Below are 22,539 nucleotides of genomic sequence, written 5' to 3' on the forward strand. Positions count from 1 at the left end.
GTAGCAGAAGAATTTCCAGAAATTCACCACAGTTTTTTTCCAAGCTGCAGTTTGTTCTGATGTTGCCAGACAGCTAAGAAGATATGGGAGAAGCAGGAAATCTTTTTGGATTTAATCACAGTGCTGATTTGGAAAAGCAACTTAACAATGGAAAATATTTTTTGTGCTTTAAATCATAAACACAAAACTATACGAGGTCCATGGTAGATCACGACTGCATTAAGATAGATTGTTTTCCTTATGAGTGAAGATAACCCTTCATTTTGGAATCTGGTGGTCAGAAATCCTATTTCCTAGACATATTTATGTATTTATTTGTTTATTCTAATGTATATATCCAGACTAGATTATTTGATGGTTCTAGTACCATTTATTGAGGTACTGGTGATCTGTTTGCTATACCTGAAATATTTAGATATAACATTTAGGTGACATCTTCATATTTTCCTCTATGAGGAAGCTTTTCCTGCATTTTTGCTTTCAAAAGATGTTGGACTATGTTGATGGGCAGTGCTTATGTTTTCCCCTGAAGATATTTAAGTTCTGTTGTAAAACACCCAATGTTTTGTATTTTGCTCGATCAATAAAAAAGCGCTTCTTAAGCGATATCTTGCAATTCTTGGCCTTGCATCCTCTGTGTGAAAAAGTTCTTATTTAGACCCCTTGATCTGTTTTAGGGCTTACAAATCATGGAGACTTCAGTTGGGCTGTGCAGATGAGACTGGAGGGAAGGACTGAATGCTCATTTCTGAGCGAGCAGGGGATGAGGTTATGAAAATGTTTTAAAATCAAGATTTCTTTTGTGTTCCAGTGCCTGCTGAAAGATGGATGATGATGACTTTGGAGGATTTGAGGTATGCTGTTTGGATAACTTTGCTTTGAAATTTAACAATTTTCAACTATTTTATGGACATTTATAGCATTGTGTAAAATATGTAATGGTTTCTTCTTGTTTCCAGGCAGCAGAGAGTTATGAGTTTGGAAATGGTGAAAAGCAGACCACATCTCCTGCTATTGCTTGGGCAGCATTTCCTACAGGTATTGACAGAATCACTGTAAAAAAAAATCTTAATTTTCTACTCCTTTCTTTATGTCCACACTGTAAATATCAGGGCTTAGAAGGATGTATACAGTAAAATAATGCACAATAAAAGAATAGCCAGCAGTCAAAACTTGATCATAAGGATGTTCCTGAGCAATTATTTTGGGAAGCTGCACTTCTCAAAGTTAAACTTTATTGAGCAATGAAAGAGAAATTCAGTTTATACAGTAGAAAAGGAATGAAAGTTCTTCATTCAAAGGTTATTCTTTTCTACTGAGTGTGGAAGATCTGTTGCAAATTGTGGGAAAACAGAAAAAGTTAAAAATGGGATTGTGATGAAGTCTTTTACTTGCTTTGGGGAAGAGAATGCTTGTTTTTACTTAAGCAATTTATATAGTTGAAAAATATATTACATATTCTTTATCTCAAGCAGAAGCAGAAACATTAGGTAACTGTTGTGTTAATTTATACAAGTGCCTGGTGCCTGTCTGGATTTTAGGAAATTGATAGAAGATTATTGATAAATTAATATTATCAGTGGAACAAAAAACATTATGGAGGTCTTAACTGATTTTCTTGTGGTCTAGATTTCACTCTTTTCACAAAGCACAACAGCACTTTTACTGCACCAGGAAAAAATGACCAACAACCCACATTGTATTGTTGTGAAGAATAAATTTTGCAAAATAAGGCAGGGATTTTTCTTAACATGAGCTCTCTATAAATCATGCTCTTAAAATGTTTTTATTAATTTATTTCTAGCTTTTATCTCTTACAGAATAATTAGTTTTATTTGTCATTGAAACAGAGGAAAACAAATACTAAATAAACACTATTTTTCCAAATAACTTTATTATTCATCTTGTCGTTTTGACTGATATTTAAAAATACTGCTGAAATTCAGTAGCATGTTTTAATGTGTTTAATAAATTAAATCAAATAGAGCTGTGCAGTGTCTGTCAGTGAAGTCCAATTAAAATCCTTTAAAGTGTGTAGAATTGAAATTATTTGTACATAACACAGAAGTTTTTTGTATGATTTTAAGTGACACAGAAGTCTAGGATAAGTTATACCAAGGTATTTTAAGCATTTCAAAATGAAAAGAAAACTCCTGTGTTCTGGATATTTTGTTACTGTAGAATCTTTATGTGACTTTATCATGCAAATATTGCTGTGAATAAATTAGTTTGTTGCAATAGGCAAGGTTTTAATAGTATTGGCCAAGTGCTTCTTGGGCATTGACTTGTAGGTGGATGTTTTTAGTAACAGAAATAACTGAATTGTCTGCCCAATGTTATGTATATATAAACATGTAACTTTCTTACCCTACAAATTTCTTAGTAAGTCTTGCTGGAAAATTCAAATGTATTATGGGGCTATTGGGGTGATTTTGATAAATTCGGGGGGTGATAACATTGCATACCCACAAGATTTGATAAATGTTCCAGAGGAGTTCTTAATCTTGTGAATTTCCTCCATGTCTGCTGTTTGGAAGTTACAAAACAAAACACTGAAGCCTGTGGCTGTATTTTTCAGTGTGCAGGCAGAATTCAGAAATTATTTCTAAGGCCTCAATGGTGACTTCATTGCAGTTTTTGCCCTTGAAATTGGTCTTGGGCTTCTTATTGTTGTTTTGGTAGTATGGACCACGTGGCTGTAGATTTAAAATGTGAGGATAGTAGATGCAATTCCTTTTCTTCTAGAATAGTTTGGCCTTGGAGGAATAAAATATGGGAAAGAGTTACCAGAAATCATCTTGAGAGTGCAACAGAGTGGTTTTTCCCACTGTGGTCAAAAAACCAGTTTTAAACTCAAACTTTCTACCTGAATGTTACTTTTAATGAAAATGTTCAGGGATTTGGTTTTCAGTGTATGCAGTATAACTGAAAGTGTCCTTTAATTATAAAATCAAGAAAGGGGAGTTGTGGAAGGAAATTTGATTTTGTTTCTGAGGTGTCTTTCATTTTTAACAGCTGAAACCTACATGTAGGGGAACTGTACTACAAGTCATTTGCAACCATCTACAAAAATATGTCAAATAATTTTTATATGGTCTTTTTCTCAGAGCCCTGCTGTCATATTTCTTCTTAATTGCTAGATATAACTAACATCCAGTCAGTAAATATTACCCATGTGATACATTTGATATTTCATGTCTTCATTCTGAAACTCAGTATGAAGGATAAGACTCAATTGGAATGTTGACTTAACAGTTCATCTTCATCCATTTGGTTTTGTTTTCAGAATTTCTGATGCCCCAGGAAATTTTAATAATTGTTTAAGCTGCATTACCAGCATAAAGACAGAATTTTCCTTGCATTAGCAAGATTGCAGGCTGCCCCTGATCTCTGCTGCTATTAACAAACTGCACGGTTCTGGCAGTTCTTAGATAGAAAATTCCGACAGAATATTCTTAATATTGGGAAGCCTGGGCTTCAGAAATTTTTAGATACTTTTAAGGTACAATTCTGGCAACTAATTATATCTGCATCCTATTTCAGCCTTTTCAGGTGTATGACTTTTGATATACCTGTAATTGTGTGAATGCGTCTTTTCTCTACAGTGCTGCAGCTCTGATCATTGAACAATAAATTTATTTGAAAATTCATCAGACTTAACCTGTTGAAGTCAGGTCTGGTAGTTCCAACAGAGGCAAGTTTTTGTTTCAGGGGTTGTGAAACTGTTCCATTATGGTAGCTAAGGCATGGTAAGCAGGAATGATTTAGGAGTTCTCTTTATAAGCGAATTTTGAGCTGAATTAAACGCAATTTCACCAGTATATACACAAGAGGAATGAATTAAGAGAGCTTGAATTACAGAAATAGCACATGCAGTTCTAGGAATGTCTAATTTATCAATCTTTAGCATTGCTGAAAAGTGAAAAGAAGGTTTTGTAAAAAAAGATGTTTGATACCTTGGAGAGTTGCCACCTTTTCTTGTCTTCTGCAAGGTCATGTGTTTAGTTGAAAACTTTAAACCAAAATGTTCAGAAATGCTCACCAGTGGTTGATCCTCATTTCCTAGGCTTCATTTTGACAACTTAAGGAGTGGGGATTTTCTTTCTGGTTTATTTTCTCCCCTTCAAGATGCAAAGCATTCATTACTATAATAAAACTACTGAAAGCTCCACCTGATTGTAGAAGATTCCACATAAAACTCTACTACCTGAAAAATGGAGTTTTATCTCTAGGATTGGACGCCCTAAAATATGTGCCCAGTCTCCATGGCTGTTTTTACTTTTGTGATAAATTATTTATATGTGAACTATGCCTGTGCTATGGTAATCCTCACCAAAGGTTGAGCACTCTCATCACAAGGATCATGGTCAGAAATTGCCTGGTATATTATTTTAGCTGTTTTTCAATCAGGTGAAAATTGATTTAAAACTGAGACTCAGGACATTAAGTGATAGCATCAAGCTGAAGATTTAAGGTTTGTTTAGATACAAAGAGATCATCTTCTATGTCACTTTATTGCCACTTGAACAGAGTAGATAATTTTTATTGGGAGCTGCCTTTGAAAGGAGACATTTGGAATGGGGGGGGGGAGTTTTATCTTAAGGTACTTAAAAGAAAGCCACAGAAGTCCTGTTTCCAGCTCTGGAGAAAAGTTAACTGTTAAAATGCAGTTACCTATACTGGTCCCCATTCTGTTTGCTGAAATACTCTCCTCTAAGCTTTTTAGCCAAGTTTCCATCTTCTGCTGGACTGTGATTTTTTTTTTCCAATTTTTTTGGCCACGTCCAGATCTACTATCATTGCAGTTCCCTTACTGATACTTTTCTGCCTCATGGTGTATTTTCTTTCTTCTTCTCATTCAATGTGGTTTGCATGTTCCTCTGTACTATACCTGAATCCTAGAACTGGCACCTGAAGAAGATGGGACAGAGAGTGCCTGGAGCCAGGAATTATTGTGTTTTTTCAAATGCCTTAAGGCCAGTTATACACTCTGCTTTGTGCTGAGTACTTGCGCAGTATTACACAGGGATATCCAGAGGCTGAGCCTTGCTCCAGGCTAGTGGCGTCTTTTACATGTTGCCAGAGTTGTAATAAAAATGGGAGCTGCTTTTTCTGAAACAACTGGATGTGTGTTTTTGCCTATTGCAAAGACACACCTGGAGATGACGGTGTCAAAGTTTGCAGGACTTCGCTGTTAAATTAACAATGTATGCAAAACTTTCTCTTTTTCTTTCTTTGTATTTCATTTGTTTAGTTTATGTCTTTTTTTTAAACCAAGATTTTCTGTTGTGCTGGGTTGGTAATGCTGATTGAAGGTTTTTATAGTATAACTTTAATTTGGTATAGAAGAGCGCTTGGTCCAGAGTTGATTCCACTTCAAGTTTATTAGCTAGAGACTTATTTACTTTGTTGTCTTTTCATCTCTTAAAAAATATAAAACTGTTTTAGTGTGTGTCTTGACAAGCTGCTTGTATGTGGCTTCTAAGACTTTTGTGGATTTTTTTAACTTAAAAATGTATAAAACTTGGGAAATTATGAGTATACTTTTCCTGTAGATTGATACTGTTTACAGATCATGCTGAAGCTGTAAGGCTGTGTGAATCAAAAGAGACAGAGTTAAAACTGATCCTTTTGAGAGCTGCTGTCTTGTAAAACCTCTGTGTAAATTAAAAGTCTGAATTTATTGTGACTGAATTTATTGTGTAAGTCTAAATTTATTATGATTTTGGTTGTCCTTAAGTCGATACTACTGAAAAACACAGGCACTTTAAGTGAATTACTTTTCAGTGAAGTTGAATTATAAGAGGTACATAAGCTTACATTGCTATGACTAGACTTGTGATGGGTTTTTCTAGGCATGGACTCCAGAAACAAAACTAATTTTTGGGTGTTTCTTCATATTGTGTGTGTTTTCTGTTTCTAGTACCTGAAGTCCATAGATCTGCTGATGTTCTCCTGGAGCACTCTGTGCCTTCTTCCTGCCTGCTTCCTTCTGACCCTTTCATTTTATCAAGTGACAATGTGACAACAGTTATTCAAACAGGCAAGGGTGTGATAAATCCAGCTGTTCCTGAAGAGCAGGTAAATTTCTGATCTTCAGTGTGAGCACTCAATGGAATAAATATCAATTTTGCATCTTTTCTGTGCATATTTAGGTGGAAATGCTTTTTAAGGGCAAAAGGTCCTTGGATTTCTGTGATGCAGACTTTGAAGTAAAATGATTTTTAGATTGTTTATGAAACCTATAACTGATGGAAACCATGCTACTTTGATCTGAACTGCAAGAGAGATAACTGTATTGGAGTTATTAAAAGTTAAAGGCATGCTGATGGTGATTTCCATGCTCATTTCTTTCCATGTATGAAGGAAATTTCAGCAGGAAGGTTGCCTTAAAAAAAAAAAAAAACTGTTAAAGCTTGTCATACTTGTATGTTTTCTCAACTAGGTTTTTAGGATTTTCAAGGATGGGGCTCTGAGCAACCTGGTCTAGTGAAAGGAATCCTATTCCTGCCCATGCCAGAGAATTGGGATAAGATGATCTTCAAGGTCCCTTCCCATCCAAACCATTCTATGATTAAATAATTAACATTTAATCCTTACCTAATTATGTTTATATTAATTTTAGGGGGGGTTAAATTGCTTTACTTTGTTTTTTTCCCCATTACTTTTAAAGTAGATTTTTTTTTTGGTGGTCTAGTTGTGGCTTCTTAATCTCTGCTGCTGAGAACTGAGCTTTGTTTCTTTCTGGGGTGTGAAAATGTTTAGTTTTCAACTAAACAACTAGGTGAGCAAGGAGAGAAAAAGCCTTTCTGCCTGGAGATTATCATAGGAATTCTATCAGAATCACAAGAGCTTCTGCAGATGAGACTTAAATAGATTAACCCTACTGAATTTTTTACTGCCATTAATTGCCCCATTTGGACATGTTAATTCATTGTAAACTTCCTTGTTTCAGGATGTGGGGTAGCACATACTTCAATTAGAAAAGGCTCTTTCTCACTCTGTAGCAATCAGTGTTTTGGGCTATTTGTCAACCCAAAACCCTCCTGTTTTCAGCACTTCCTTGGTTTTTTCTTCTTCAGGTAGACTTATCAAGTCTTAAGGCTGCTGAATTTCATGATTAAGTCAGATTTTCAATTTCTGATCATTTAAATTCGTTTCTTTAGAGCTATTTAAACAAAATTCACAAAATACAGGTTTTGGTTTAACTGAGCCTTATAATTTTCTTTTGAGGGGCATCTGTATGTTCACACTTCCAGAAAGTCTGTGGCACAAATTGTGAATGAATTAATTAATAAGTTATCATGTTTTGTTTGTTCCCAGGATAATGTAGTGTGGAAAGCCTGTAAAAGTGAAGAAGAAATCAGACCAAATGCAAATGATATCAAAGAAATGCATAAATCCAAAAGTTATGGGTTTTTTTCTTGAGAGTGAGGAGTGTTTGTTTTCTTTTTTGACTGATGCCAGCCACAGTAATTTTCTGTGTTGAAGGCTCTTCATCTGGCTCTTTGACAAAGTTTTGATAAGTAAATTTCTTTTACTGGAAGTCTGATCAAAAAGTGATTTTCTTCAGCCACCACAGATCCTGCCTTTTTAAATTTTGGCGAACAGTGAATAACCTTCAACCTTTCTCGTTTGAGCTAGGCCAGCAATTTCAGCTTTTGTGTTCTCTGGAAAGAGCACTTGGGTTATTCCAGAACACTAAGGCTTAGGGGTATTTTTTAAAACTATAAAGAAATTTAGTTAGGTAATCCAACAGAAAAATAAAAAATACACTTTGTTACTTCAGACTAAGTGCGTGTGCAAATTCTAGTTGTGGTTCATGTTTCAGTTTTTCTCATCTTGTTCTGTTCAGCTACTGAGAGACCCATTATTCTATAAATTCTCTGTAATGCAGGAAATAGTCCAAATTAAAAAACTTTATCAGCAAGTCCTGCTGAAGGGAGTTGGGAGCAGGTCCTTTAACATTATTTTGAGATGGAGATGGCTTTGCACTAAGGAGTAAGCAAAAGGAAAAAGGTGGGCAGAAAACTAAAATAAAATATTCTTATACCTATTAGAGGGTGGTGTTATTAGAACTGTATTTTATTATTCTATCTCCAAAGCCTCTTGAGGTTTCAGGTAAAAAAATCCTTCCCTGTTACAGGTTCCATACTCACAGTTTTTGGTGGTGCCAGACTCTAATCTTGAGTAGTACTCAGACATGGAATTGGCACATATGGCTCCCCTTTCCTTCTTACAGGAGAATTCAAAGCACAAACTGCAGTTTTCTCTCTGTCTGCTTTCTCTGCTGTGTCTTATATATTCATGTACAGTCAAGATCTCAGCTTTGTTTGTTACTTTATTTGAATAATTTGAGAGATATTTATGGGAAAGACCATGCATTATCTAAATGTATGTTTGGAATAAAGGGTACTAGGGGGTGGATGAGGTCAGATCAGTCAAAGCTCTCTTTAATAAAGACACTGAGATGTTCCTTTCACCACTCAAATCTCAAGCATGCTTGGCTTTCAGGTTGTTGAAAAAATGGCAGCTGAATTAATGTACCAGTTCTTTCCTTGGAGTTCTTTTGTGGTGAAAAAAACAAGTTTTTGCCCCTTCCCTTATTTTTTTTTTAAGGGGAGAAATAAAGCTTTGAATTTTGTTATCTATACTACAAAATGTTTTAAACATCTTAAACAAATTTATTTGTGTTCTTTTCTGAAAGTGTGGGCTTACCATCAGTGCTTCACCTGTTTTCTGTACTTCCACAGTTACTGGAACAGCAGTCACGAAATGTTTAGAGATGCCTGGATTTCTTTTAGTCTGTTAGTCTAGCCTAAGGTTGAGATATTTATTTTAGATATTTATTTTAGCCCAAACCCTTTGTATTCCCTCTCTGTTACCACTGATTGCAGCGTGCACTCGTTGCGAACATGGAATGACTAATCCAAGGAGAGGTTGTTTCCCTGAGGCATTGAGAGAGGTGATTCAGTTCCACTTTTCTCCTCCGAACTAGGCTCAAGCAGATGTTCCAGTTGCCTCTTCAAATGCAACTGAAGACAAGGCTTTAGCTGCTGTTGAGACAAAAAGAACAAATGAACCCAAGAGCTGCTTTCAACAAGCTCTTGCAAACCTTGAAACCAAGCTCTGCAGTGCTGAAGAAGAAAAGCTAAAAATCAAAAAGGTATGAATAGTCATTTTGAAGGAAAACATTTGGCATTTATATAGGAATTAAATATAGGTGGAGCTGGCAGAGGTTTAAAATTTATTTGAAATTAATTTTTTTCTTAGAGATTAGGCAAATTCCAGAGAAACTGGCCAAATTTAGAATCAAAGACTTCCAAGACTATCAAGTTCAACCTGTGCCAGATCCCCACTTTGTCACCAGCACAGAGCACTGAGTGCCACATCCAGGGATGGGGACTCCACCACCTCCCTGGGCCTGCCTCCCTTTTCCATGGAGAAATTCCTCTTGATGTCCAACCTGAACCTCCCCTGGCACAGCTTGAGGCCATTTCCTCTTGTCCTGTCCCTTTGTCCTGGGAGCAGAGCCTCAGCCACACCTGGCTACAAGAGATAAAGTCCCCTTGAGTCTTTGTTTTTCCTCAGCCTCTTCTCATCAGATTTGTGCTCCAAACCCTTCCCCATCTCCATTGTCCTTTTCTGGATGCTCTCTAGAGACTGGCCAGAACTGGGCACACCACTCAATTTAGCTGAAATACTTTTTGTTTTAGGTCTGGTGTCTATTTTAGGCTGAATTTTTGTAAACTGTCAGAAAAAAACCCCAAACAACCCCAAAACTTTTTTAGCCTAACTGATAAATAAAAGGGGACAAAGAAGAAAAAAAAAAAAAGAAGATACCAGCTTTCTCAGCATGATGTTTGTTTTGATTTTTTGGGGGGATGGGAGTTCTAGTAGCTAAATTCTTCATATTCCTTCTGACCTGAATACAATATGAGCACCAAGCAGGGCTGTGCCTGCAGTTACACATCTAGAGTTAGCAAAAGGTCACTGAGGCATGGGAGAGTGAGTTTAACTTTCTGTTATTCTTAATACTGTTTCTTGGGAGGCCTCAAGCTGTGCTGGGGAAGGAGAAATCATCTTTTTGGAAATGAAAATGAGGGTGAATAACTGGAAGAGGAGACAGGTTGAGAGAGAGGCTTTAGATTGGTGATCCACTGTCTGTTTCTATCTCACCAGTGAAGTCTCTGAAACTGTTTTGACTATTCTGTCCAAAAGCAGGGTTGAACTAAGAAGACCTGCTCTTTCTGTCCTCCTCATGACCCTCCCAGTCCTGCCTTTGTTTGAATAGCTGTGCAGTGACCTGGCAGGTCATTTGTTTCTATACTGGCTTCCTGCATGGCTTGGAGGAATAATTGCTCTTGAGCAACTGAAAGGGTGCCAGCAATGTCCAACAGCAATGGCTGCATTAAGGAAAAATAAAAATCTTTAGCTCTTTGTACAGCAAATAATTTCGAAGTTTATTGTCAGTGGTGTTATTCTCCTTCCTCTCCATAGGTTCATATTGGGCAGGTTTCCAGAGTGGCTCTCTGCAAGATCCCAGAATATTTTAAGATTTTATTCATTTTGGAGATGTAGATAGAGATCATTGCATACATGCATAAATGTCATAGGATTCCTGCCTTTTCAGTGAAAACATTTGCTGACAGTACATTTAATATGCTGCTTTTCAAGAGCAGAAAGGCAGAGCAAGATACTAAAAATATAAAAAATAATTGGAACAGAATAGAATAGTTCCAGTTGGAAGGGACCTGGGACAACAGGTCCAGCTGCCTGAACCCTTCAGGGTTCAGAAGGAGTTAGAGGATGTTATAAAGGGCACCTTGGCCACTTCACATGGGTCATTCCTTATACATGAGACATGCCTTGGGTTTTAAATGCCTCACACTTGTAAAATACTGTGCCAATTAAAAGACTGCAGTCAGATTTTTCTTGCACAACCCTTTATCTCTGGAATAATTATTAGAGCAAATATCACAGTTATCAGAAATTAAATTAGTTTGAATGGTTTAATGAATCTGTATTTTCAAAATTTGCAGATGTTTGTAATTTCAAGTGTTTTATTTTACAAACTTTATAGGAATTGGAATATTTGCTGGAAAAACATAGTGCTCTAGAAATGGATTTTTTGAAGGAAAAAAAAGAAAAAGTGCTTCCACATCAAGACCATTACAAGACACTCCAGGTAATTTCTTTCTTGTAGCATCTTTGTTTTTCAGGAGGGTTTTTATAGAGTATATTTATGTCCAACAAATATTCTTTTCGCCATCTGTGGGCCTGCTCCAAAGCATTTTGATTTTAAAGAATAAATAAGGTTTTAGATCACAACCTGATCTTTTACATTAGCAGGAATGTAAGTTTAATATCCCACTTGCCTAATAACATTTTTGTAACTCAGAGCACTCTTCCTTGTTAGGAACCTATTTCATAAAACAGATGAAAAGGACACCGCTTTGCTCAATGGTTGTGTTTAACAGCATGACTTAGCATGTTCTAATGTGGGCAACTCTTTGTGCTGTTTTACCTAACTTCACTGTGGAATAACTCATGTACATAATAAAAATCGTAATAAAAAATTAAGTGTAATTAGATGATGGACAGTGCAATTAGAATTGTTTGCATTGTAAAAGTTAACATCTTCCATTAGATACATGTGTAAAGTTTCACATTCCAGACAAAATTTTCATTGAAGTTTTCAGTCATCTTCCAGTGTTAGAGCAAAGCAAACTATGTTTCAGCATTTCAGACGCTTGTGTCTGTTACTCAGCTTCACTTAATTTTTTTGTGGATGGTCTTTAATAGCTATTGCACTGTTTCCCATTTTTATTTAAAGGGTTGCTGTAGTAATTTGTTTTGAATTCCTTATAGCAGTACATTCTGGAATTTACAGTAATATAATAATCTAATACTGGTGTTTTTTCCTTTTTTATGTGTAACACTTTGCTCAATGAAAGAATTGTTGCTTAACCATTATAGAAAAGGAAGTTTAACTTAAAACCGTCATGATTTATGGAGTACCACAGGGGTTAAAGTTATTGTTATCCTAAACAATAGAATGAGTGGATTTCATGTTGTTAATACTCACTTCTGCATGAAGATCACTGTGAATTTGAATAGTGGAAATGCTACCAAGGTTTGCAGCTATCAGCCTATATCATAACTCTTTGAGTCAGGTGCTGCAGTTTTCAAAAATGGCAATAAAAGGGTCATAACCTTTAACTTGGCAGAAATGCTCATGTGCCTCCTCTTGATGTCTTCTGGCTACAGCAGGAATCAAACCAGAGGAGGAAAGTGAGTCATGTTTCCAAGAGCTGCCTGTTAAAGTTACTTTCATGAGACTTGAATTGTGGATGCCTTCTGTCACTACAGCTTTCAGTTTCTTTTGTCTTTCTCCCCTGGCTCCTGCAGCACCAGGGTCACCACCTGTGGTCACACACGGAGCAGAGCTGGCAGCTCCTGGGGACAGATGTCTGTCCCTGGCTCTGCCTTTTCCACTGGTAATTAGTAATTAATAATTTTTAAAAAATTGTTTAGTACTGGTAATGAGTGCTGGTTATCAGTGCTGCTGACCTGAAGACTGCAGTGGTGCCTCTGGCACAGCTTTGGGAACTCTCTGGATGAGATTTCCAATGGAACCGATGCCAGCACCCAAAGCTGTAGATGTGCTTTGACTTAATTCCTTTTAAACAAAATTGCTGTGTTAATGTTTGAGTAAAAGTATAAAACCAATACCTCGGGAGACTTTTCTTACTGCCTTTTACATGAACATGCACGGTTTCATTCACCTTTATATTTACTAATTTACTGGCTTCTGGCATTTGTGGTAGGGAACTCTTAAAAGCTGCTCTAGATGTAACAACGCCACTCAGTTAATCTGTTAAAACTTCGCTTTAACAAGGTGATATTTAGAGAAGACCTATCTTTTTTTGAAGAAGAAGTTACTGTACCTAATTCTGAGAGAAGATTTCAGTGATCTTTGTCAACTAAGTCACTAATCTAATTTTTTTGCATCTTTTCCTATTGGTTTCTGCATCTGTCAAGGGTGACAGTTATGTCACCACAGTTTTGTTCTTACAAAATCGCATCAATTAAATATGTTTTAAGTTTTTTTGATATAGAAAAAAATAACTTTGAAAGGCAAGGCAGGAACATAAAAATATTTTCTCTAAGCTGGGTTACCATTCTAATGAAGCAAGTTTTGTTCTGGACTAGTCACAAACTTTCTTTTTCATAGGTGTGCAAAAAAGTAGTTCTGAAAAATTGAAAAATTGAAGGCTAGTGATAATCATTATTCCTAAGCATGGGAGGCAGACTTCCAAATCTTTGCAATAGTGTTAATATTTAACCCATGGATGACAATAGAGTTATCATACCACATTTATCATTGTGTAAAACCAAAAAGTAAAAAGTTCTGTGTTTCACCTAAATAAAATTAGCTTTAAAAATATCAAGATTGAACAGACCATGTAGTATTTTCGCGTTCTTAACATTATTTCCATATGTAGCTGCAACAACCAGAGACAGTAAAGGGGCAGCAGTGGGTTCATAAACAGAATAAACAAATTGCTATTAACTGGTATTATAGAGTTGTTTGGATATTTAATGCAATGGTCTCTTTGAGATTTTGAATTCATATAAGCTTATCAAAATAGAGTTATGATTCCCACATTCCTCCTTCAGTGTATGTACTACTTAAGAGGCAGAATAACAGAGTATATTTCTAACTTCTTTACTTGCAAATTTGAACTGAGTTAAAATTGCTGTGGGAAGTGTAATTTTAGGGGCTTTGACTTGTGTGCAGTGTTGCAATGATAAAGTTGCAATCTTTGCCTTTTAATTCCTTGCTTATTTTACACAGCAGAGAAACAGGTACAAATGTATGTCTGATTTTTATATTTTCTTGATTGGTATGTAAGTTTTATATTTTTCCCTTTTTTGATCAGAGTTTACATATTCATCTCAACTTTTAACTTCAGCTCTTCCTTAGGTGTGAATTGCTACATATTTTTAAGTCATTTGGGGCTAGTAAGTCATACAAGGTTTTGGAGATAATGCAGATTTAGTGGTCACTTAATCCTAGAAATCTAAAATTTTGTTGTAGCCGCATTGCAATAAATTATAGAGATGGGCAAAGGCTGCATTTTAAAACTACCAAACTCCAATTTGTAATACAGTGAAAACCATCAATAGCAAAATTATAATTTCTGTTCAGTAGGTGATGTTCTCTTGTTCACAAATCACTGAGGGAACACTTAATTTGAAAAGGAAAAATAGTGCCTGGTTTCCACTCCTCTGATCAGGAATTTAATTCTTGGGACAGATTGTTTAGCTGATAAGGCCCCTGATGTTTGGTCTGTCTACAGACAACTGGTTTTGATGATTCACTGAGAACTGGATCATACTTTTCACTGCTATTTGTTTGATTTACCACACACTCACATTTGAAGTGCTGCATTGCTACTGGAAAATTCTCGCTGCGGTTTTACACATTTTTTCCCATCATCATCCCTTTCTGGAAGTTAAGCAGGCTGTTTTTCTAAAGAACAATATTGTTGCTGTGGTGTGACCTTTCTTTTTGAAATAAACCTCTTTTTTATCTTTTGACAGCAGACTTCTCTTCTTCCAACTTATCAAACCTGTAATTGTTATGAAAATACCAACAGGTTTTGGTTTTTTTTTTGTTTTTGTTTTTCTTTTGGAAACCATTGTTTCTGTTCCATCTTTCTTTAGGGAGCATCTTAGAAATTTTTATTTTAAAAGGGACTTTAATATGCTTATTTTATGCAGCAGTATCACAGTTATTGGAAAGAGTAGTGATTGGAAATGAATTGGTTGCTAGTGTGACTTCACTTTATGTAACATTTTTGTGTGTAAGAAAGCAGGTCAGATAGACTCCTTGTATGAGTGGTTTTTCAGAAGGGCAGGAGAGGAAGATTATCCCTAAGGAAAACATTGACAGAACAGTACAGAATGATCCAAAGGAAGTTCACTGGGTCATGCAGTAAGACCTAGCTGGGATAAAGGTAGCAATAACCTAATTTCAATCATTGCAGGTATTAGGTGTTGTTTCATTTATGTATTTCCATGGCTGTTGATGTTTTGGGAGATTTTTCATTTGAGTACCTGTACAAATGTTATATTGAAATTATACAGCTTCAATTTATGAGAAGAAATCTTTAAACACAGTTATATAAAGATAGAAAATGGTAAACCTGAGATTTTGGGCCAGTTTGTTCCCTCTTAATTCTGAAGGATGACTTTATTTTGATTAATATCTCTTGTTGTTCTGCAGGTTTTTATATATTAGACCCATTTATCACACAAATTCACATGAGCCAGGATGCATATTTGGTGGTGTCTGTCTCCTTGTTTTTGAAGTTAGTGCTTCCACTTCCCTTTTATGTCAGAGTTTAGTGATGTTCATCCATGCAGGCCTCCTGCTGCCTGTGCTTGTCCTTATGGACCAGTCTTGGGTTTGGAGGAGATAATCCCTGAGCAGGAGCCAGCTCCTTTGGAGCTTTCTCTTTAAGGTGATGTCCCATGTCCCAGGCAGATCCCAAAGAGGCCAAACCCTTCTTCCCTCCATTCCAGTGTTGTGATCCTTGGTTTTGTCCTCCTGAACTCACCATCTCATGGTCACTGCAGATCTTCACATCCTCAGAGAGTCCCCCCATGTTTTTAAGGCTTGGGTCCAGCAGAGTACCTCATGGATTGTTCCTCAGTTGCCTTGTGTTCCAGGGCTTGTTATCTGCATGCCCCAGGATTGCTGCCTTGTCCCACTGGCAGATTCTGGGGTTGTAAAAATGCAGATGTTAGAATGGTAGGTGCTGCAGCCTATTTCTTGTTCCCAACCCACCTCTCCTGGTGAAAAGCAAGCTGAGTGAACATTCAGGCAATGCAGTCAAACCTCCACTAAACACTCACCACAGCTGGCTCAGCAATAGAGGCAAGAAAGGCTCTTGTGCAAGGTTTTATTCCAGCAGGGTCTCACGCAGCTGAAGGGGAACCTGGGGAGAAAGAGGAGGAACCACGTGGAGCAGGCAGCTTAAGGAGGGGAAGAAGTATTTGTTTTGGTTTAGGGCAAATTTGGGAGAGAACAGCCAGTGGCTTAGGGTGACTGTCTGATTTAGCTACAGCCTGAGTAGCTGGGGTGTTGGCTGCAGCCTGAGTGAGTGGGGCAGCTGCTGATTTATCTCCCTGCCCCCCTGCCTCTCTCTGCCACCCACAAGCCTTAAAGGTGCAAAACAACACACAGTTGGGGATAAAAGCATCATATAGTTAACTTAGGGCAGGGTGGGAGGCAGAGCTAAGGGCTGGGCAGAAGGGACTGGCCTCTAGGGGAAGGGGGGCAGCCACCAGGGATGCTAAGCCAGTGAGGGGACAGGGAAAGGAGAAACTAGGGGAAGTTTGGGCACAGAAGTCCATGGGGGTGTCTGTTTTTCCCCCCAGGAGGGCTAACTCTATGGTCAGTAGTTACTGCTGTTTCCAGGGCCAAAGGCTTGGGAATTGGCCAAGAAAGATGAATTCATGGGATGCTACGGGGTTGGACACACTCCTTGTGAGGAATCACATGAGGCTCCCTCCTGTTGTCTGGAGAAGGTCTCACCTGCCCTCATCCATCTGGAGACTGTCTGGCACAGCAATTCCCACTTAGCTGGCCCTGCCTGCTAATCCTGACCCCCAAATCCTTCACTGATCCCCCAGCCCAGGACAGAGCTCCACACATTCCAGCTCCTCCCTTGCCCACCCTGTCATCGCCTTCCTGGCCTTTCCTTCCAGGAGAGTGCATTTATGATCCTGGAAAAGGTGTTCTTCTGCAGGAGGCTGGAAACAGGTCTTGGAGGTAGGTGGTTTTTATGGCTGGAGTACTAGAAAATGTATGTTTTCTTACAAAACTAATATATGACTTACATCCTGTTAAACACTATCTTCTAAGAAAATATTTAGGTTGGTTTTAGGTGCAGACATAGAGGAGACAGAATGTTAATAACAAAAAAAAAAAAAAATAGGTGTGAAAAAAAGTTTATGTGCTGTACCTGCAAACAGATTTATAAATGAGATTCCAGGAAATTTCATGGGTCACAGCAGGGTTTAAAATTATGGAATATGGAAAAAAAGGGGGAATTTCAGAAAAGACACTTTAACAGATAGCAGTGCATCTTTTTGCTGAACTGCTAAAGGTATTTATGGATATGGCAACAATCCCTTGCCCACCTCTTTTTCAAGTGAGTGCCAGATACCTCACGTTTATTTATTCACCTTTAATTTTTTTTAATGTTACTCTCTGTACTCTTCTTTGAGACACTCATTTTTATTCAAAGTCTTTATTTATTAATAATTTCAGAGCTGTTTACATTTTGACCTGTTTCCCCCCTGCCTTCCCTGCCCCCCTCTCGTCTCCTAGTTTTGATGTCTTATTTCCTCTAAATTATTTTTCCATTCATGAGGAAAAATAAATTTTTATTTTAATTACAGAAAAATTCTGCTCTTTTGCCTTATGTTTTCCTTTTAAACTTCAATTCTTTTATTAATTGTTTTGTTGTCTTGTTTCAGGATTATTTATTAGAAGAGTGGATGTAAGACTAAGCATTTTAATTTTGTTTTAAAAATCCATCTCTCTCATGCTGTTGTACTGTTATTTAACAGCTTTGAGATGTCCAACTTGCCTTATAATCTGATATTCAGTCATAGAACATGACAAGGATTTTTTTTACACTTTTGTGCCTCCTTTGCCTCCCTGATTTTAAAAGCATTCAAAAAATTGTGCTTAAATAATGTGCATTTTCTTAGTGTGCAAGTAGGTGCTAGCAAAACAGTTGTGTTTTTTAACCACATTTTGTGTCCTGATCTGCTTTTTGCCAATGCACCCTGGATTTGAGTGCATTTATGATTTATGTTCAGTGTGTTAAAGTCTGTGACAGCTGCTGCACGTCTTCATTTGCGCATTTATATCAAGTGCATTCAGAGGGATTCATCTTTTACTTTTTCTCCTACTTGATATGGAAATTCTACTTAAGAAGGTTGTGAAATTCCCAGATATATTTAGCACTGGTTGGTTGGGGTTCTGTACCACCAGTCTTGTCTCATCAAGATTTCTGCATCAAGATTTTTCTTTTGTGGATAGGAGTAGTATCTGGTTGGATTTTTGAGGGAATGATGAAAATCTGCAAAATTTATCTAAAAAGAAACCTGTGTAGAAAGGAGTAGCTGTATTGCTAAGACAATACTTAAGGCCAGTTATTTGTTACATGAATAAAATTTAATAGAGATGGAAAAGGTTTAAAGGTGTAGCAGGTTAATGAGCTATAAAATTTTCAGCAATCTACAGCCTCTCATAGTTTATTAATGAACTGTGAACTAGACAAGATGATTTAGGAGTTAAAGGAAAATACTGTAATGCTTGCAGGACAGTTACAACACCTTAAAACATGTGAGGAATGGTGCCAAATCATCTCCATGTCTCTGGGTCCACTCCAGTCCTGTTTGTGTTCAGTGTGAGGCATCTGAGACGGGGTAATTATTGTACCTGAGCATTATTCACCCCCAAAATAGTAAATCCTAGCCAATATTAGCCAAAATTAGTCAATACTTTTAAAAGAATTTGTATTTCCTTTTTATACAGTTCAAGGTATAAGATGCACTGCAAATTTCAGGATGATGTTTTAGGGAGAAATTTGGGAGATTGTCCCTTCATTGTCCTTTACCAGTTAAATCATCTTACTTGGGTTATAATTCATTAATAAACTATGACTGATGGCAGAATGCAGCTTAATACATTACTGAAACTTCTATTGGTAAATTAACCTGCTACACCTTTAAATTTACTTTTTCAATCTCTAATAAATTTTATTCATCTATAGTATACACTTGGTGTTGAAACACCGTTTACTTGTGTTTCTAAACCCAGCTGAAATGTGTAATTTTCCATGTATTAAGCAAATTTATTTGTGTAAATGTGTTCTAATCCAACTAATTCACACACTGGAAGTTATAGCCAAGAAGCTCATGTGATTTACATATCAAAGTTGAATTTATTCATCCCTTCTAAGTTCCCTTGGAAACTTCCTTATTAATTACGGCTATACATTTTTTTATTTGAGTGAACTGCCAAAATGTTAATATGTAGGCAAAGTGTCAACAAATAACTACTATTTTAGACTACTACTAAAGGTGTGTATCAGGTCACTTCTGTATAACTCCTGATATTGAGAAAGCAGTTCCAGAGATAAAGTATTGGTTACTTTATTGTTGCTGCTCTTAAATAAATAAATAAAATTTTAATGCTGAGACTTGTATAAGGTTTTTTCCTCACTAAAGACTCACAAGGTCCAGAAGGGCATGTGACATTTAAAATAATCATGTACTTAAACTACTGAGAACTTTTTTACTATTCTTGGCAAAACTTTTATCACTGAAAGAAAGCTGATATTAATGAAAACCAGAACATCTGTTCTTAAACCTGGAGGATATTGAGATAGAACAGATTTTCCCAGCTCTATGTAATTCCTTAAAAATAAACCTACCTTACTTGAAGGTATTTTTAAACACAATGCAGTGTTTTGGTTTTGGATATGCATTACAAATTAAACCATTCTCAGGCAAATAATTGGTTAGGATGATCAACATTAATTTCCAGAAATGAATATCATAATGACACAATGAAATTATGAAAATGAAGGTACGAATAATTCTTAAAAAATAATCTAAGGCATTGTGATGAAGGACTGAGAGAAATTCTGAATTTCTTCAATTTTTATATTTTTAAATATATTTTAAGAATAATTTCAGCCAGTAAGTCTGTGCTTAATGTACTTCATGTTTATGTAAGGAGAATGCAAAGTTTCTTTGCTAGGTTTTCAGAGGGCTGAGTTTGTCTGGCTTTTGAGATAAGTAATAAGTGAGTGTGTTGTTGAAAAGCAAATTTCCATTTACTTGCTAGGCAGAGAATTTGCAATAAGTCTTGATAATTCAGGGAAGCTCAGAAGGAAAACACCTATTGAGCTCATAAGCAGTGGAGAATGTAAAATGTCCTGAAGCTCCCTTATATTCAAACTTTATAACTGGAAAGGTACTTTTTATGCTTGAAGAGCCTTCTTGTTAGTGATAAGCAGAAGAGGAGATCCATTTCCATCTTTTTGAGCTAAAACCTAATTCCACACAGTATGTGACGCCTACTTTTTTGAAAATACTTAGTGAAATACTTTTGTGAAGTAATTTGCTTAAAAGAGTAAATAAAGGAAAAAAACCAAACAAAACAAACTGAGACGGGTCAGTAGAGGGAACAATTCTGGGGTTTCTTATGGAGTGTGATTACATCTGGCCCTTGGGAGTTCCATTACCTGCACAGAATCCCCAGTGGGAGAACAGCTGTGTTCAGCTGGGCTTGTTGGGGAGTTCCCTGAGTCCCTGGGGCTTGGACTCACTGCTTATAAAGACCCATTTCAACTCTGTGTCACTCCAACATGTTCAGTGGTGGTTTAAGATCGATTTGTCTTAGATATCCCACGCTGTTATTTTCTATAAATGTGGTGACAGTTGTCAGCTGAGGAAAATTATTCAGGGCTATATGGAATTCAGCCAGAAATGCAGTGGACATCTCCCATGCCAGAAGAAAAGGGATATTGTAGCTAACAAAGACTACAGGAATAGTTTAAAAAATCTCATGTTTCGCATAATATTTTCGTTAGAGAGTTCTCTCATGAATGGGGGTCTGGTGGCACTTGCCATCCTGTTTACATCAAATTTGTCTGTCTTTGCTTTCACATTTTTTTGAGAAATGATTATTTGTTAAATAAAAATAGCAGCTCTTTGAAGTGTGTTGCAACTCTTGTGACAATATTTTATCAACTTTCAGCACAGTCCCATTCTGTCACCACCAATTAAATTACCTTCTCCTGTACCAATCACTGACATGGCTGATGAATCTTCCATTGCACAACAGGAACACAGTAGTATTTTTTAAGGAAGAACAAAATGTTTATTCATTTTTATGATATTTTGTATTTTTAACTGCTGCTGCACTGCTTTACATTTTTAAATGTGGCCTCCATCGCTTTAAATACCTTTATATATGCTTAATAAATCTGCATACATCCAGTTGAGAAGGCTATATTAGAGCAGGATTTGCTTTCCCTTTTTGCAAACACTTTTAGCCAAGAGCCTTACTGTAAGCAATGTTTGTGCCCCTCTGAAGAGGGGAGCTGCTCAGAACAAGAACGTGTCTTAATCATGATTTTTCTCATCTGGGTAGGCCAATTTGTGGGAGGTCTGACGTAGTGTAAAATACCAAGAAGTTTCAAACCAAGCTAAAACACAGCTCAAGATTTCTATCAAATTCAGTCTTAATGCTACAGCCTTTTTGAAATGTATTTACATTTTAATTTCTCATGTACAACAGAGGAAGAGTGAGCTTGTTTTTGCCTCCTTGCCAGTTGGCTTGGAGAAAGGAACTGAGGGACTTTGAAAGGGGCAGCATTTTTATGGTCTGGGTTTGTAGAGTTAGAGGAAACAATATTTGTGTCCAAATTAGAATCCCTCTGCTTCTCCCTCTCATTCTTTCAGCAACAACAAGGCTCTTACTGGGGAGGGAAAGTTTTGGCTGCTGTGGGATGTTTGGTGGGGTTTTTTGGTTTTGGGGTTTTTTTTTTTAGGGGGGAAAGGGGGAGATTGCCTTTTTGTTCTCAACTGCAGCATATTGAATAGATTAAAGAGGGAGCTGTGGAATTACTGTAATTCAGAATAAAAAATTCAAATATGAGAATCGTGGTTTTAACATCGTTGGAGGGAAAGACAGAGTGAGGGGTGGAAGAAAGTGAGGGGTGTTCTAGAAACAGGGAAAAGGCAACAAGGAAAAGATCTGGAGAGTGAGTGACTGTCAGATACAGTGATGGGAAAGTCAGTCCCTGCTTCATATTTATGCGCTTATCAAAGAATATTTCTTTCAATAAACTTTCAATTTATTTCTTTCAACAAAAAATTGAAAGTGATGATATCATGTTAATATCATCAAGATGAAAAAGTAAATGGGGTGTATAAAAATGTCAAGAATCTTGAGTTATATTACTTTTATACTATATTTCAAAAAGCACAGATATATGTGTATTTTTGTTAATTTCACTGTACCTTTAGAATTCTGAATATCTGTATGAAGCCATTTGCTTTTTGTGGTCAGTAGTAATACATATTAAAATAGAATAGTTGACATAACTTAGAGATCTGTAATTTTAAAAATTTAATGTCTGTGTTTCTTAAATCACAGTTTAATTAAAAAAAAAAAAGCCAAAACACCAAAAAACAATTAAAACCCAACATAGCTTTTAGTTACCTCTAGGAAACTTAATGTGGTATCAATCACTGCTGACTCTTTCAGAATGTTCCATCTGATGTTTTCTGGCTTAACTTAGAAAATAAAAATTGATTCTGACTTTGGTTTAGTGATTTTAGTGAGACTGCTTTGCTTTGAGGAAGAGATTAGGTTGAATTTATCTTTTTTTTAAGAGACTGATTATATTTACCACCTACCCCACATCCTCAAAC

At 36.6% G+C, this 22,539-nt stretch overlaps 1 protein-coding gene across 2 annotated transcripts in view; it reads left to right on the forward strand.

The window, feature by feature from the left end:
• Window positions 1-22,539, forward strand: part of CCDC91 (coiled-coil domain containing 91) — a 112,576-nt gene that overhangs the window by 21,929 nt on the left and 68,108 nt on the right. For both annotated transcript variants that reach the window (XM_058023525.1, XM_058023524.1), the window contains exons 2-6: window positions 812-854; window positions 960-1,038; window positions 5,924-6,081; window positions 8,999-9,166; window positions 11,084-11,188. In XM_058023525.1, the coding sequence (XP_057879508.1) occupies window positions 825-854; window positions 960-1,038; window positions 5,924-6,081; window positions 8,999-9,166; window positions 11,084-11,188 (540 nt within the window). In that variant the 5' untranslated portion in view covers window positions 812-824. The remainder of the gene's footprint in view (window positions 1-811; window positions 855-959; window positions 1,039-5,923; window positions 6,082-8,998; window positions 9,167-11,083; window positions 11,189-22,539) is intronic.

This window comes from Melospiza georgiana, chromosome 4 (genome assembly GCF_028018845.1).
Source record: "Melospiza georgiana isolate bMelGeo1 chromosome 4, bMelGeo1.pri, whole genome shotgun sequence".
In the NCBI taxonomy this organism is placed as follows: Eukaryota; Metazoa; Chordata; class Aves; order Passeriformes; family Passerellidae; genus Melospiza; species Melospiza georgiana.